The sequence below is a fragment of the Hirundo rustica genome, chromosome Z (genome assembly GCF_015227805.2).
Source record: "Hirundo rustica isolate bHirRus1 chromosome Z, bHirRus1.pri.v3, whole genome shotgun sequence".
Lineage (NCBI taxonomy): Eukaryota > Metazoa > Chordata > Aves > Passeriformes > Hirundinidae > Hirundo > Hirundo rustica.
The window spans coordinates 18,020,875-18,039,035 of record NC_053488.1 but is presented as its reverse complement, the minus strand read 5'-3'; the positions used below and the strand labels follow the sequence as shown (position 1 = coordinate 18,039,035).

The 18,161-nt window shown below is 37.0% G+C and overlaps 1 protein-coding gene across 1 annotated transcript in view; it reads left to right on the top strand.

Annotated features, from left to right (window-relative positions):
- WDR70 (WD repeat domain 70) overlaps positions 1-17,362 on the top strand; it is a 125,878-nt gene extending 108,516 nt beyond the window's left edge. The window contains exons 11-15 of the mRNA XM_040089950.1: positions 2,747-2,847; positions 4,274-4,353; positions 7,627-7,743; positions 8,073-8,235; positions 16,893-17,362. Coding sequence (XP_039945884.1) covers positions 2,747-2,847; positions 4,274-4,353; positions 7,627-7,743; positions 8,073-8,235; positions 16,893-16,977 — 546 coding nt within the window. The 3' untranslated portion in view covers positions 16,978-17,362. The remainder of the gene's footprint in view (positions 1-2,746; positions 2,848-4,273; positions 4,354-7,626; positions 7,744-8,072; positions 8,236-16,892) is intronic.
- The last annotated feature ends 799 nt before the right edge of the window (positions 17,363-18,161 follow it).

Below are 18,161 nucleotides of genomic sequence, written 5' to 3'. Positions count from 1 at the left end.
AATAGTATCCAAAACATTCAGCCATCACAGAAATATTTTTTTCAAATGTTGAAGATGTTTATATGATGATACATTCTGCATTTTATCATTCTTATATGTTACAAGACATTTTCCATTTGCTAAGCTATGACCTGGATTTTTTTTTTTCCAGAATTTCCATAGGTTTTCTTGTTTTAAATGAAATAAAATAAAATTATTTGGAGTTTGTGGTTGGGTTTTGCAGGTTTTTTATGCTGGATCTGGTTGTACATTGAAACAGGTTGCTGGAAGAGCCTGTTGAATTTCCATCCTGGGAAATATTAAAAAACAAACAGGGTAATATCCTGAGCTGTCTGTAGTATCTGAGCATGCTTGGAGCAGGATGGTCGAATTAGTCATCTCCAGAGCTCTCTTCCAACCAGAACCATTCTAGAGTTGTGTGAAATTCAGTATCAGTTGGCAGGTACCTACCTACATGCACACGTAGGCAAAGGCAGGAAAACACTTCTTTGTTTGCAGTTAACATACTTACTTGCCTGGAGAGCTGGGAGGTAGGACCTTATTTGAGATGGAATTTGATGTTTAGCATTTCCAGTGATAAAGATGTCTACCTGCGTTATTCTAGGTGGAAGCAGTTGAGAAGTTAGAGGCATCAAAGAATAAATGCTCTTTAAGTGTTAATTATTTTTGTGTGATGAAGATTCTCCTTACCCTTCCCTTCCAGTGTTAAGACCTAGCCTACAATGATCTGTTCATTGTACAGTTAATTAGAATTTTGACTTCTTTAGGATTAAATTATTGGGAAAATTTTTTAGAATATAGTTCAGGGATTCGGTATTTTGGTATTTTTGAAGTATGGTCAGTTTCTAAAATAATCTGAAAACCACAGAAGTAGTTTTAATTATTTCTTATAAAGTAGGTTTATATGCCAGTGGATTGATAAAATGACTTGCCTGTCCAGAACTTGAGTTTGATTATTTTTTAACAAACAAAATTCTGGGAACATTTTACGGTTTCAGAAGATTTATAGGGCTACATTTAATGGCAGTTTCTTTTGCCTGCTCTGTAGCACGTGCCATGGTGGTTTTCAGTGTGTTGTGCGTGTTTGACAAGTTAGAAACTCAGCAAACCCCATCAGTACTGAGCCACATTGTCTCAGGCTTGTTTTTGTTGGCTGGTATCCACTACCATGCTATAAAATACATTTACTTGACAGAAGAAAGTGGAGAACCACATTAACTACAGAGTTTTAAAAGGCTGGCTAACCACATGCAATAAATATTAATAAAAGAAAAGGCCACCCACCTTTGACCTTCAATACTTGTTACTAGCTTTGGTGGTTTAGAATTACTTTAGCATTTTGAGCATTACATAACAGTATGTAAAACTCTTACTTAAATCCAACAATTTATTAGCAACTTGGTATTGGGTACTTCAGATTTACCTCTAAAAATGTTGTTCTGTGCTTGTCTTGTAATAAGTAAACCAGGTTTATTTGTACCTGAAAGTAAATGGGAAAGTGTGATGTTGCATGTTGTATGTATGTAGAAGGAGGATGCTTTGCTGGGAAACCTTGTGAAGAATGGCAGTTTGATTAACGAAACTTCATCTCACTCAGTTTTTCTTCTCAAAAGAGAATACAAAGCAGAAAAAAACAGCTCAGGAGATTGTCGTGTCGTGCATCATCTTGTGGTAAAATGAAGTCCTGATTCATGATGGCTGAATGGGCTTCAGAATTTCTTGAATATTTTTAATGTGATGTGCCTCCTAGCATCAAAAAAATGGAGGCTGGACAAAACCAGAAATAGTATGGAACATGCAATAGGACGTGGAGGAAGAAGAAAGGGAAGGCTAAAAAAGGGGGTATTGTTCCATGAAATACTAACAAGATAATGCATCTTGCTAGCTCTGGATACATTTGTTACATAAGTGGCTCAAACCAATGTCAGCCTTGGACAACATCCATTAAAGGCATTACTGCCTGTCAAAAATAGACATTTTCTTTTATGTTTTTGATGTATTGTCCTTTGTGGCAGATTGTGCCCACTTTGGCTTTCTGGAGTCAGAAGTTTGAGTCTTAGAGTTTCTGTGTTGTCCTGCTGAATCAGACTGAGAACAGTGCTCACATGGAGATTCAAAGTCACATGTAGAACAATATTCTTCTGTCTGAAAATGAATTTCACTGCTGATCAGAAGGGTGACAGCACTGTGAGACATTGGCTTCAAATACCAAGTTCTTAGTGTTGTGGGGAAGAAAGAAGCAAGAGTGAAAATCAGCATCTCTTCCATTTCTGCAGTCAGCAAGTGAAAGGTCAACAGTAACTGACAAGAAGGGGAAAAAAAAGAAACAGATAAGGTGATGAATGAAGTGGAGGAATTAAGAATTAAAAATAAGGGCACAAAAATTCAGGTCATGAGGACCTGAATTGCTGTATCATATCTGAATCACTTAATTGTTCTCGTTCAAATCCCTCTTTAACTTTTCATTTTCATTGTGCCCATAAAGATCCTGGCAGCAGATAGTCTGTAGAAACCACTGGTTATCACAATGTCACCAGTTTTTACTACCTTCCCTGTCTGCATCCTGGTGTTGTCACTCCTTTTACATTGTATTCTACTCTGGAGTTATTAATTCACATATTCACATGCTCATTCATGTGCTTAAGTTTGGTCCTGCTGCAGTGTGATGCACTCTCTGACAATGTGAATATTAAATCTAAGATACAGATAAGTGTACAACTAACTGTCATATCTCACTCTATTTCAGAGTGTTGTGCGTTGCCTTTGGCATCCCAAGCTGAACCAGATCATGGTTGGTACTGGAAACGGTTTAGCAAAAGTGTACTATGATCCTATCAAAAGTCAGAGGTATGTAATCATTTTTTGTTATGATTGTTTTCTCAAATTTAGTCTGATTCTGTGATTAAATGATTATACTAAGAAATGAGGAAAACTAGTTTAGTAACATCTGTTTTGCAGAGTTCTACTTATTCAGCAGCAGTTGAAAGAGAAAAAAATAACCCCAAATATTTGCTTAGAAGAGTGGCACTTTTTCCTCTTTTCCTTTCCAAAAGGGCTTTTCCTTTTGCAGTATGCTGGCTGTTCTACCTGAATTTACAAATGCTTTCATTTTTTAATTGCATGAAATCTGCAGTAAAAACAACCATCCTGTCTCTTGGAGGTTCCTGAGAAAGTGTTACTGAACGGGTATTTATTGTATTTAGTCATGTTTTTTTATGCATATTTTCTTCTTGAAATAAAAATCTTGTTTAGAAGCATCAAACTTCAGTGCTAGTAAAGTAATACTGGGAGACCAAATTTGACAAGGTGCAAAGCAAGGATGCATATCCCCACCATTCTTAGAGTCTTATTCACCACCCTCATTTATCACATGAGGATTTTGCCTGTACATCTAAGGGAGAGGTGGTACTGATTTATCAAACTGTGTGCGTCTTGCCAACCTAAGATTAAGAGGGTCTAAGTAACCTATAAATACCTGTTTTGTGATTAATTTTCTTTTGCCATCTGGATTGGCTGGAGAACTAGGGCATGCTTCCTTCCTGTCAGCTGGGAGGAAATGTACAATTCATTGCTACTGAGTGGAATAACTAAGGTGTTCTTCCCATGTATGCACCATTTTTGTTTTGCTGGCATCCTAAACCAAACTGTTACAGTTCATGTTTTTTGGATACTTACTGTCACCTGGGCATTTGGATATGAAGATAAACTTTGATTTACAAGATTATCAGAAATAAGTTTTATTTTTCTGGGTTTGGCAGTTTGGAGAACAAGAATGCTGGTCATCATTGTTTGAACCACAGACACCTAGTGCAGTTTTGTGCCTGGTTTGTTTCCTGGTATTTACCATGAGGAGGAAAATACCAGTGGTTTAAATCAATCAAGCTGCAGCCAGGCTTATGCAGTCTTACCCTCCTCAGTATTACAGGCACCTCTGGTTAGATAACTGCCAACTCTGCTGCTTTGGAAGAGTTATATCAGGAGCAAATGAGTGCCCAAGTTTGGAGAGCAGCACTTCCAATGTGCATGCTAAAGTACTGTGGACAAATGAAGTGTGAAATGAATCTTCCACCCTTATTTCTGCACGTCATATAAACTGCTCTATAACAGAAACACTGTAATCTCTCTACCCTCCTTCACATGAGTGTGAACAGGAAAAGATACACACATTCATGAATATTTAGAGTGCTGTATAATTTTGTTGAGACTGTCTTGAATAAAAACTGGTTTCTGTTTGATATAAATAGACTAACTGAACTGCTCTGTTTCCTCCTAGGGGAGCAAAATTATGCGTGGTCAAAACAAAACGAAAAGAGAGACAAGCAGAGACTCTCACACAGGATTATATCATAACACGTAAGAAATTTAAACATATTGTTATAGCAGCATCCTTAGCTTGTTCTTAGGTTTGAAATTATTTGCAGTTTGTTTAGCTTTATTTTTTCTCCTCTAAAAAGCAGTCTTTCATTAAACATTGCTCACTGATGTCATATATTGGTGCTTCATACAGATTTTTTATAGCATTGCACAACCAGAAAGATATATCTAATCTGTATGCTCTCTAAAGTTGTTAATAATGGCTGTTTTCTTGATTGTGGTGCTTCTGAAAGCCTCAAAAATTTTGTAGCTTTTAAAAAATACTCAGTTTTCCATTACTTAATTGTGGAATGTAGATGGGTTTGGGAAGAGTTTTGCCACCTTGTAGTACCAGTGACAAAATCAGAGATGAGAGATAGGTCTTATACAAGTAAAAAATGATTGTTCAAAATTTATAACTTACTCAAGTTATACAGGGTTTTAAATAGCTTAACTATCCCTAGACTCAGGGGTTTTTAAGTGCTTATGTTTGTAGTAAGGAACACTGACGCATAAGAAGTAGTTACCATTGCTACTATAAAATGTATAGTGATCTGCCTTTTCCCAACAAGAAATTTTACAATGGAATGAGGGGATTAACTGAGAGATCTTGACTGTCCCCATTAGCATTACCCTGTGTAGTGTTGTAGTGTTACCTCATGTGAAATGAGAACAGTCACATGGTTGTGGTATCCTGCTTCTCTTTATCATCTTCCAGTTCCAGGGTGTTCAGTTCTGAATTCTAGGAGTCTTTTTTACACATGCTAAAACTATTTCTCTGTAAAACAAACAAGTTGTTTGGAACATAATTAACAAAAAGAGGTTTTGGATGAGAAAGTTTGGGCAGTCTTGGTGACTAGGCCCATATCAAGGTGAGGAAGTGGATGAGCCTGCCAGGCCTCTGCCTTGGAGGGATGTCCCTTGAATGGAATGTCATAAGCTCATCTCAACCCTCCCCGGGAGAGATGCCCCTTAGATAAGGCTGTTCTCTATGGGCGTTGTGAGTACCCACAATGCTTTGATACACCCATGTAGATTCTTTCTAACCCATTGGTTTTTTCCCTTTGGTACCACCTCTGCTTTCCCCCATAAATACCCCTGAGTTAACCCTGTCTGGGAGGGAGCTGCTGTCCCTGGCCCCGTTCGCAGGGTGCTGGACAACAAAGGCTACCCTGTGGAACTGCTACACGGCGCTTCTGTCTCGCTGTCTTTGAGTCAGCCTGGGAGAACCTTGCAAGGCAGAGTTGAAGTCCTGCTAAGAGCTGATCCCTTGCAGCCACTGGCTGCGCCTTGCTGAGGCTACCCAGCAGCTCAAGGACTGTCCCAGACCCCCAGAAGCTTGTCTCTTACCAGACCTCTGTCTGGGAAGATTGGGGCTTTCTGGGTCAGACCATAGACCCCTCGGCCGTTCTCATCAAGACACTTTGGTTCTGTGTTCTCATCTTGGGAACTTTCCAGCCACAGCTGTCTCCTACCTTACTGCTGCAGATATCCAGCTCCAGTTTTTGGGGTGAACTTAAGTAGCAGCTTTCAAAGATCATGGATATTTATCTTCATTGGGGTGCTCTTAATCCATCCTTACAACATCCTTCACTGTAACACTTTGTGTTGACTGTCATAAATGTTTGTACTCTAAAGAACTTCTGTGCTTTCTTGAAGAAAATTCTGCTTAAAATTGAGTGGAACTTGTGTGTTCAATGACGTTTATAAATGTTATTGAAAGATATAGGTCCCAGTTATGAAAACTTTGGGGATTTTATCTCTGAGTTTTAGCTGATCAGCTGTTTCTTCCACATAATTTTGAAACTAAGTGAAGATGCTTCCATATACATAAATGCAGAAAAATGTTGTAAGGATTTGCTTAACAAATTTTTACATTTTTTGCATATTTTGGAAACTTTTCAGAGGTTAGATGTCTGTCCTTTAAGTTTATGAATAGAACTGGGAAGACCTGAAAATCCCTGAAGTGGTTTTGCAAAGTGAAGTGACTCCTTTTTTCTTTTCTTTTTCCCCTTTTTTTGTTTTTTCTTTTCTTTCTTTCTTCTTTTTTTTTTTTTTCTCCCTATCCGAATTCTTGTTGATCTTTAATATCAGAATTGCCTGTAATGGCTACTTAAAATTCAGGAATGTTGTTTTAAGGGATTAAGTGTCACTTCTAAAACACAGGAATACACAGCATGGTTTTTTCTTAGACAGCCTTGACTCCACAAATGGATCTGTGCATTAGTCACTTGAGATGCTCTGTGGAAACTGATCAGGTTTAGTGCTTGCCAGAAAATTGTCCCTGGCATTTCATACTTAATGAAATCTGCAAAAATAAAACATTTGTTCCCAAAGTTCTGCTGCGTGTCACCTGGCTGTGACTTCATTCAGTCTAATAAATTGAACAGGCTTACAGAAATAAGCTGAAAACTCAAGCTGATAGGAGCCTGAATGCTCCCTGTTGGTTTTTGTGTTCAGTATAGAGATGGTGTTCCTAAATTTAAGATTTGTTTAGTTATTTTTTGCCTTTATTTGATCATTTGACTACTACAAAATTTCCCAGATACTGGGAAACAGCAGCAATGAGCACACCTGCATGTGAGATCTAAACTTCACTCCTAGAAAGCCTTGTCCATTACTATGGTGTTTCTCTGTTGCTGACAAATGACTGTCTTGTTTAAGTGGATCAAAGCCATTACAGTGACCGAAGATAGCACTTCTATGGAGAAATAGAAGTTCTAAATCCTGACAATTTAGCCAGACTGTCACAGTTATGATATTTTTCCAATGGTGATTAATCTTTTTATTTAAGAAAGAACATGATTGTGACTACATGTGCATAAAATTACATTTGGAATCATTAAGGGGTTTCTCTTCCACTTTTTGTCATATCCAAGAATGTATCAAGCATCTTGCCATGCTCTTAGAATATAAGAAAGCTGAAGAAACATGGGAGGTTCAGAAAACAGTAACTGGTCACAATGCTAATGTTGAGAACTGAATGATAGAGGTATGAATGAAACATGCATAAACTGTGCAAACAGTATTTCAGATGAGAGGCTTCTGCCTTAAATAACCCTGATATCTGGTTGTTTCCATCTTTGAAAAATTCAGCAGAAAGAAACCCTTGAATCCACAATGCAGTAAATCACTGTTTGTATAGGGGATTACTGGGAGGCTGCTCCTGCCACCTTTTCCATTGCAAGAAAGAATCCAACTCTTTGTATGTAACATATTAAAAAGAAAATGAAATTTCTAACATTTAATTTTCTCCAAACTGTGACCCTTCAGCCCATGCGCTTCCGATGTTCCGCGAACCTCGACAGCGAAGCACAAGGAAACAACTGGAGAAGGATAGGTTGGACCCCATGAAGTCTCACAAACCTGAACCTCCAGTAGCAGGAGCAGGTAACCTAGGCATAATAATTTTGGACTGTTGTATGCCAAAGGGGCTATCATGCTTTGGTTCTACACTCATTTGGATTTGCATTTTTTGGGGAGTGACTCTACTCCATGGATGTATGGACAATGTCCAGCACTTTAAGACATTGATGTCTCATTGGAGTGCTTGCCTGCAAAAAATTAGCGATTACGATGGCTTTCTTTGAGTTACATGCTCAGTAAAACGCCCGCCTGAATGCAGCCCCTTCCTATGACATTATATAATGACCTTTTTGTATCAGGTCACCATTGCTGGCTCTGCATATTTCTTAAATATTTTTCTCTTCTTGCCACAGGTCGTGGTGGCCGTGTTGGGACTCACGGGGTCACCCTGTCTTCATACATAGTCAAGAATATTGCCCTGGACAAGACAGACGACAGCAACCCTCGAGAGGCCATTTTACGTCACGCGAAGGAAGCGGAGGAGAATCCATATTGGGTGGCTCCGGCATATGCTAAGTAAGGAAAGAATTAAGTAATATTTCTGGAGGCCAGTAGGAGTTTAGTTAAAATAGATGTTTTTTATGTTATAATTGGCCATTTTTGGATTGCTGCCACAAATATGTACACCAAGAATATGCTGTTTTATAAAGATACGAGTTTCCAGGAGGTTAAATTGTAGTAATTTCATATTTCCACTTTTAAAATGTACCTGCCAGTGCTAGAAGTTGTTTGAAAGCTCTCAAAGCTGATTTGAGCTTAGAATCCTCTCCAAATCAGTGCCTTAAACTGCAGTATACCTTATAAGAGGGTAATGTCCCATTGATACATTGGGATGATTTTCCAATATGCCCTCTAGTTCTGACTGATTCTTAGATTAAACCTTCAAAATATTTTCGTGGGTGATTTCTTGACTGTCTTAAGTTTTTATCTGAATTTTTCCTGCATAAGGACCCAAGTAACTGCCTGAATTAACTTTATTATTATAAATTTAACTTTTATATTTAATTTATAATTTAATCTTTAACAATATTAAAAAATGCACTGATAAAATATCCTACCAAAAATTCAACATAAAGGAACAAATTTTTAGGTGTTACTAAGTTAAAGTGCCTTACGAAGATTTTTGTGGTAAAACCTTGGTGATCCCACAGATGGTACTTTAATCCATTTAAATTATACGTGTGAGTATGGTATTTGTGTGTTTATTAAAATGAAAATTGTACAATATTCTTTTTGAATGCTTTCTACCCAAGGAGATTTTTTCCTAAAAATAAATACATCTCAAACAATTAAATACATTCACAATAGTATTAAAAATACTATTTTACTATATTACTACATAAATGCATTTCATTTCATAATGAACCGAGACTACCTCTTTAAAAATTACTAGAATTGTCACATTTTATTATCATTGATGGAGCTTTTTTCCACAAAATAGTGTCAAGCTGTGTTTTCAAAATGCATAAGGAAAACATTTTGAAAGTTAAAACAGTCTTCATGGAACAGTCTGCCCATAATGAATTGCTTTTCTATTTTGCAGCACAGTGTTCTATCTCCAAGACTGTACATTCATTAGTACTTTACTGACTACATTTTTTAATTAGTGTTCAGTTCTGTAGTGAACCAATCACCACCTCTTTCTAGAAATTTGAAATATTTTATGAATCACAGCTTGTTTCAGGTGGTGACATTTGTTTTCTGACTTGACCCACATGTTCACAAAGGTAACTAAATAGCAGTTCCAAAGAGGCTTGATAACATCAGTGACCCAGCCTGGCTTTGACCGGGTAATTAGTAAGTATGGCACACTTGTAATTGTTAAGTATGTCATTTGGTGTTATACATCAAACCAATGCATTATTCAGTATCACTCCTGGTACCCAAGATGGGATATTTGAAAGCCTAATTCTGTAGCATTTGTTGTGATGAATATGCTAAATACTGATTTTTAATTGTTTGAGAGTTCATGATTGCTAGAGAGGAAATATACTCCGAATGTATAGGTATCTGGTTTTATTTGAGGAATCCATTCTCAAAAGTAAATACCATCACACATTCCATCAGGTAGATAGACATATCAGCATATTTTTGGCTTAGTAACTTCATTGATTATATATTAAGTTTCATCCCCAACACATGCAATGTAGTAGACATGAAAGTTTTAAAACAAAGCTGTGTTAGAGGAGGCTTACTGTGTCAGGTGGCAAGATCTCATTACAGTTCCTTGTTAAAGATGTGGCTGCAGGGGAAGAGGAGAGCTGGCTGAGAAGCGGGCAGGATGCAAGTCCAGACTGCTATTAACTTACACACCAGACGGTGATATGTATGCGGGGGAATTGGACTGCAGCCAGCAGCACACTGCCTTGGTGGCTTTGTAGCTGATAAATCTCATCCTGGTGAAGCTGCCATTATCCTTGCTTTAAAAGCTTCAATTTCAGATATAGTCTGTGCAGAGAACGTTAAAAAGACTCCCAAACAATAATAACATTATTAATAACAATAACATAATAATAACAACAATACTAATACTAATAATATCTAAGACAGTGAAATGCAGAAACTTGATTATGTGTCGTAGTTTCTTAGTTTTCAGAAATTCATGACTATATTAACAGCCACATAAAGCTGTGTTATTTTAATATATATCATATATTAATATATGCTATTATAAGAATTATATCCTTCATCTAACTTTACAGAGCACGGATATTTAACCAGTTTATAAAACGTATTTTACAGATGTACTTACAGACTTATATTTAATAAAATATGCAGATTGCAAGTAATTGATCCAAGTTATCATGCAGGGCTGGTTTGTATACTGGGCAGCTGCTTTAGCTATAGCAGAAGTTACACTGTAGATTTAGGAAAGGTGATATTCTGATGCATTTTTAAAATCATACACTGAGTTAAGACCTAAAAAATATACATCCAGTATGTTTCATTTTTAAAAATAGTTTTTATTCTTCTACTATATTCTTCTACTACTGGTTTCCCACATTTCTTGTAGTAAATTTTTTCTTAAAATATGGTATGAAACTATCCACTTGATATATCTTTTGTTTGACAAGGCGTTTGGTCCTGTGATGTCTATGAACATAAAGTTTTCACTCTCCTTCTTCACAAAACGTGTGAGGAAACTATAGTTACTTAATTTTATCCAGTGATAGTTATTAAGTAATTTTATACTGGAAAGATTAAGAAATGCCCTTTTCTGGTTAATCGGTTTTTGTAACTTGGAGTATGAAGACTGGATTGATTTGTCTGTTCCTGATCCATCCTGGCCATATCGTTCTCAATCAGTTAACAGATTTAATGCTTTTGAAATTGTATATGAGGGAGAGTCACTTCTTTACATGGGTAGGTAGTGACTGGATAAAGGGAAATGGTTTTAAACTAAAAGAGGAGATATTTAGATGAGATGTTACAAAGAAATTCTTTACTCAGAAGTGAGACACGATGCCCAGAGAAGTTATGAATACGCCATCCCTGGAACAGTTCAAAGCCACGCTGGATGAGGCTCTGAGCAACCTGATCTAGTGGAAGGTGTTCCTGTCCATGGCAGGGGAGTTGGAAGTGGACGATCTTTAAGGTCCCTTCCAACCCAAACCATTCTATGATTCTATGATTTTCACTTCAATAAATTTCCCAAGAAACACATGATTTCTGCTGTTAGTCTATGCATTCTGTGTAAAAATAATATATCTTCTTTTATGCTTAATTTTCTCTTGAAACTGAATATTCATTTGCATTATTTATCACTTGAAAAAAATTTTAAGCTTGACCTTTCTCTTTAACCCTAACATTTTAGCCAGAAAGGAGGGCTAAGTACGTAAGAGGCAAAAGAATGGGTGAAAAACAGATGCTGCTAAAAAGGATACTGGGGTTGATAAGGAGTACATGCTGAATCAGGAGATGACATGTCACAGAAGCCCAGTGTGAATAAAGTGTCAAATAAGAAGTGATCAACACAGCAGAAAAATCTTAATGTATGAGGATAAAAAGAGATCTTGAGATTTCTCAGGAAAAAGCTTGTTAGAGTCCTTGGCAAGAGCCATTCCAGTGGAGTGAAAGGAAAGGAAGGACAGATTGAAGATTTCAAGAACTACAGGAAAGGAACTTGAGGCATCAGTTGTAAATGTTTGAAAATTACATTCTTTGTGAGCTGTTTGTTTTAACACAGCTGTACAGATATACTATAATGACTTCAGATGTCCCTCTGAAGGATCAGCAGGAATTACTAAGCATTGTAGCTGAGTGCCTAATCAGGCCCAGATGCAGCTTTTTCTGTGTCAGAGAGAAAGTGAGGATGACATTTTCCTGCTCAGCAAGGTAAACTGGAACTCTTGAAAATACCTTTAATTTCACTGATATTACCCCAATTTTGCAGTCTTTTTCATTGCTGCTTGTCACTATCAAAAAGGAATAACTTGAAGCAAGTCTGTAGCTGTGTTGTGTTCACTGAACTTTTTCTCAAGAACATTGCCAGTCTGTGTGAAGTGTTAAGTCATGTAATGGCTCAAGTATCACTAGTTGAAAAATCAGGACTGAGCATAATGTCTTGTACTAGCAGCCTTGTGGCCATGAATTGTTATATTTATCCTAAATATTTTTTTCTAAATTTGTAGTTTTGAGATAGAAGCCCCTGAGATTTAGAAAAGAGACTGGTTGGTGGGGTAAAGAACAAAAAAGGCTCCTGATGCTAAAAACTTCAACTTCCAGTCTGGAAGTGACCTTTATGACATTATTCTAGTTTCCAAGCATGCTTGAAAAATCATTTTTCTTTGTTTCAGTGCAATATAAACACACATTTCAAAAGTTACTTTGACATGAGTCACGTGTTGTGATATGCAGTTGTCATCTCCAGCTGGTTTTGCTGAAGCAGTGTTATTTATCTGCTAGTCTATGATCCTCACATATCAATGAGCTACTTTCACTGGATCCTGTCTGAGCTTCTTCTTTCCCCCCCTTCACTCTTAGAACCAATCCTAAACATACAGAACGTAATATCCAACATAAACAAAACAAACAATTCGATATCCAGCATAAACAGAACAGACAAATACAAGCATCATAGAGTCACCCTAGGACAGATCCCTGAAAAGCAATTAAGAAAAACAACCTATAACCAGAGGGATCATGGTGACTCTAAAGCAATCTTCATGGCCCCTGGAAATTTTCAAGAGGTCTGCATATCTGAGTATCTTGAAAACCACTGAAGTAAAGAGAAGCACATAGTATAAATAAATCATGCTAGTTTGTTTTCCCATTTTTGTTTGCACCCTGTTACCATAACCCACAACAGGAATGCATCTTTCAGTGTATGAGATACTGGTTTTAGCTGACAGTCATGTGGAAACATAGGTTCATAGAACATTTTAGGTAGGAGGGGAATGCCTGAAGTCATCTAAGTCCAAGCTCCTTCTTAAGGTGTGTTCACTACTCAGATTCAGTTAGATTTGGGTTGATCAACCAAAGTTAAATATCGTTAAGGATGGAAATTCCCACACCTGTCTGGGCAGTGTATTCTAGCAATCTGGTTGGCAGGCACAATATGGCCTTGATAAGTCCCTGCTGGCTGTTCCCTACCACTTTCACATCCTTTATGTCTGGAAGTGCCTTCCACTGGGATTCATTACATAGCTTTCCTGAGAACTTATGTTGGGTAGTGTCACCGTGAAACACAAAGCAATCACACGCAGACAAGAGATTTCTGCAGAGGTTCTTCTGATCCAGCTTCCAGCTGAAAGGGCGGAGAGAAGAGACCCCTTTGTTTATTCTTTTACTTTTATACATTTGTGGGTCTAGCAGAAGATTGGCTTTTTGGGGTTTCCACCCCTCAGCCTCAGTGGTCAGACGAATTGTCAGTTACAATTGTTTTCAGGTTAGAAATATGCAAACAAAGGACAAAGAATGAAAAACAAAGGATTTGTTTATATTACTTCTGTGGGAAAGGTAGAAAAACTGCTCTAATATTCTACAGTAACTAAAAGATCTGACTCCATTTATGAAAATCAAAAGGCTAATAAAGAAACTCAGAAAAACCAGGGTAACAGGGTAGTTCCCCAAATCCCCCTTTTGCCCCTCGCAAAGATGATGGTTACTTTTTCTAGCCATTGACACCCTCTCCCAGTCACCATATCATCTCAGTGGTGACAGAGTGCCCTTGCAGGACCGCTGGATCCACCCATCTGGTACGGATTTTTACATGTCCAATGAGCTACAAACTCTTGTCTTCCACTTCCTCTTGGAAATGTCTCGGTCCCTACCAAAGACTCTGCTGTCATGTAGGAGTGCTTGCAGTCCTGAGGACAGACCTTTTCAGGGAAAATGGAGCCAAAAAAAGCACAGAGTATCTTGACCTTTTCCATATGCTGTGTTAGTGGTTTACCTGCTCAATAAAGGACATCTTCTTTCTCATTCCTTTGGCTGTCAGTGTAGCTGTAGATGTCGTTTGTTGTGGTCTCTCACATTTCTCTCCTGTTTCAGTTCTGTCTGAGTTTTGGCTCTCCTAACTGTTCCTCCGTGTTCATGTAATGCCTCTGCTCCTCTTAGCTGCGGGTGTTCTTGCCTCCTCTGTGTTCTTCCTTTTTGGAGTCTGTGGTTTATCACAGTCCAATCCATATGCATCCATGCCAGACTACTGCCAGGCTGTGCTTTCTGCAGATGAAATGTAATCTGTTTTGAGGAGATTTCCTCAAAGATCAACCAGCTTTCTTCAGGGCCCTTTGCCCTCCATAGTATTCTGCCATGGGACCTCCCCAACAGATCCCTAACAAACTGAAATCAACTCCCAAAGTAAAAGATAAATAAAACTGAGACATTTGATGGGGAAAAAGAACACAGCCCTCAGAAATAAGAATATTTATTAGAAGAAAACTTGTTTTGATATTTTTTGTGTAAATATTAATCATACAGCAAAATTTTTCTACACTAGCAATCTCCAGTGCAGTTACTAAGCAGAAAAAAATTGTGTTTAAATTAGATGAAAGGCTCATTGCTGATAAAGCAATAACAAAACCAGTGTTTTAAAATGGTCAGGCATATGAATCACCCTAGGTGCCCCAGTTACAGCTATGTAGCTTGTAGAGGTGTTTACATTTCAGCTGAGGCTATAGCTATTCCATGGTAATTTTAAGAAGTGAGGTAGCAAGCCTGCATGTTTTTTGCTTTAGCTGAATACTGCTAGATTATGATACGGTTTCTCTCTTTTTTTCCCCTTTTTTTTCCCCTTCTTCCCCTACCTCAGCTTTCCTGCACTTGGTAGCACCTTTACCTTTTCTGAAGTCTATGCCTTTCTTCTGTGCCACTGCCATCCTGGAAAAAAAACCCAACAAGTTTTGCTGTTTGTTTCACAAATTTGTTCATTCCTCTAAGTTGGAAATGTTTATCTGAATTATGACAGTTGCGGGTTTGTGGTCAGAAATTATGACCATTTGATTAGTTGTGCTTTACTAATGAAACTCTTAATACTGGGGTCATCCTAGAGGACATTTAAATACTTTTCATCTATTGTGATAAAAGGAGGCTAAAATTGCTAAAATGGGCTAAATAAACTTTTGTCAGTATGTTGGAAAAAAAGAGAGAAATTCTTCCTTTTTCAGCAGCTAGCAAAATCCAGTATTTCTGCCAATTAAGCCTTCATCGCTGGTATCTGTTTTGGATTGAATGTTGATTTTTTTCCCCCCTATTTTTAATAGGTTTTGTTTGTTTGTTTGTTGTTTTGTTTGGGTTTGGTGTTTGTTTGTTTGTTTACTTCTTTCTTCAGCAATGGGATAAATAGAGTTTATATAAGTTTTTAAAAATGAAATTTTGAATTTGGAAAATATTTTGTAATCTCAGTTATGCTTTCCATGGACAGCAGAAGGACTCATCTAACTTCCACAGTATAGGTCCTCATCTGGGTGCAAGGTCTGCTACAGCCTGCACCCAGTGGCCATGTGCCAGTCGGAGTTCTGCAGTAGGGCCATCTCTGGAATTACCAGCATGACCCTTCCCTCCGTGGCAAGTTTGGAGGATGGAGGAGCAGGCATGGCAGCAGAAAGATCCTGTGTGTAAGGGCAGTTGTCTTTGACTAGTTTTGGTGATTTTGAACCTATTTGTGTCACATATTTAACAAGTGGAGAATCCTGCTCTATAAGAGCTGATGGCTTGCTATTACTCTTTGAAGTCAGAGGCAACATTGGATTTTGCCTATTGTGCTACATAAGGCAGGTACAGTTTTTTAAGGTTTATCCATTTTGTAGAGTTTTCCAAATAGTACTTGTTAAAATAATAACGCTTCACATTCCTAGAGTGATACAAATACATTAGTTAATATAGTCATGAGATGACGACTGCCTTGGCTGCATTTTATACTTCGACATGTTGAGAAGTCGAGCACAACCAGCATCAGAAATCTGATCATTTCAGTTCTGCAGTGATTGTACTGAGAATTAAGTTGGAAAAGGGGGTCATGACAGTTGTTAAAGTGTGAAACAAGGGAACTGAATGTCCTAACAGTTTATTGAATTGCTATTTGATACTGTTCATTTAAAAAGTAATCAATTAGGTTTGTAAAGTTTAAGTGATATTTAAAGTTCACACTTTAATGTGAGGAGATAAGAGTAGAGGAATTGATACCATGAAGCTTGACACTTGGTTAACATTGTGTTCTCATATGCAGATCAATATGTTTTTCATGTTACAGTAGTGTTAGATAAAGTTTCTGGGGGAGAAGCTGTTTTTTCATGCATAGGCTTAGCCAGCAACCTGGCTTAGCTGTTCTGTTTTCGCTTACTGGCTGTTATGGAAGTTTCTTTCTGAAAAATCATGGAACGAAGAGGCCAGTGGCTCTGCTTTTCTAGCATGGAATTAAATGTACTTGTTCCTCACTTCTATCTTAATTTTATTCATGGAATACACAATACTGATTGTAATCTAATCAGGAAATAATACTTGCAAAATATGTGTGTTTGTTGTGCTTGTTTGTCTGTGAGCTGCAGGTTTCTTCTGTTCTGAGAAGGTTAGTTGATAGGTTATTGTCAAAAATAAAAAATGGTCGTCTAGTATGCGCTTTTTTTGAAAGTGTCTATATGTATCTATTTTTTTGTGTCTAGTACCCGTCTAATACAGTTTCTGATAAAATATTGTAGTCTGACCACTATCTTAATATTTTTAATGTTTTCTAGAACGCAGCCAAAAACAGTTTTTGCAGAAGTGGAACCAGAAGATGATGAAACAGACAAGCCAGAGTGGAAAAAACGTAAAATTTGAAAAATAATTAGTTTAAAAAATCATTTTAGAGCACTTGAAACAAAATGAAACATTTATTTCTTTATTTGGGATAGTGGGTCAAAATTTGAAAGCAAATGTTACTTCAATTTATTAAACTTGCAGCAATATAAAAAGGGATTGTTGAATTACACTGACTTAATCCTACATCTGAATTTTGTAATAAATAATTATTTACATTGTTCAAATAACTCCTTTATGTCAGTTACTTAGCTTTGTGAGTTAAGTGAAAAATATTTCTTTATAAATAGTGAATTTATTATATTGCCAAATTTTTTTTTTCATTACTGCCAACTTTACAAATGCTATGTCATGACAGTGCTCAATAAGTTTAAGTATACAAATAAAATAGTACAATTTCTCAGACTCCTTTTTATTTTTTCCAGTTAAGAGCTAACAGACTGCTTTACAAGTGCAACAAAATTTAGATTACTTATTACATAATATTCAAGTTTAGTTCATTTGTGTGTTCACATGAGTTACAGTTCAGTTCACACTCTGTGTGATTTGTAGAAAACCTACTTTCTAGTATCTGTACTTCTTTGCATGATGTTCCTTTTCAGTATGTGTAATATCTACAGTAGCATTGCATACAGCTTTTATTTTTTAAAAAATGTGAAATTGCAATGGACAGTTGCATAATCTAGTGTAGTAAAAGTAATGTGCTTACTGCCAAGTTGATGCAAAATTTTGTTCAGGTTTCTTATCCGTATTAGTCTGTATGGATAAGTTTTAGGATAGAGCAGGTCTGTGTATTTAATACCAGGTCTTCGTGTGTATTGACTTTGTTGCATACCTGAATTATGTATATCCTATCTCACACTCTCTGAAGGCTGATACTATTCTTTATAAAGTAGTTTGTCTAAATATGGAAAATTCTCATTTTTAAACACAAAATTGCAGTTCTGAGTGTTATAAAGGGCAGGACAGATTTAAAACTAATGACTTCCCTTTAGAGAAGAATAAAGAACTTAGGTTTGTTTTAGGCATTTATGTTGTGATTATAATAATACACAGTATGCTAAGTACTGTGATTATAATAATGCACAATATAACAAGCAGTCTGCATTTCCTCTAAGAGTAGAGAGTAATAGACATGATAAGCAATCAAGCTTTCTTACTTATGAATAGATCCTGGGGGCATATTTTAAGACTATATTTAGCAA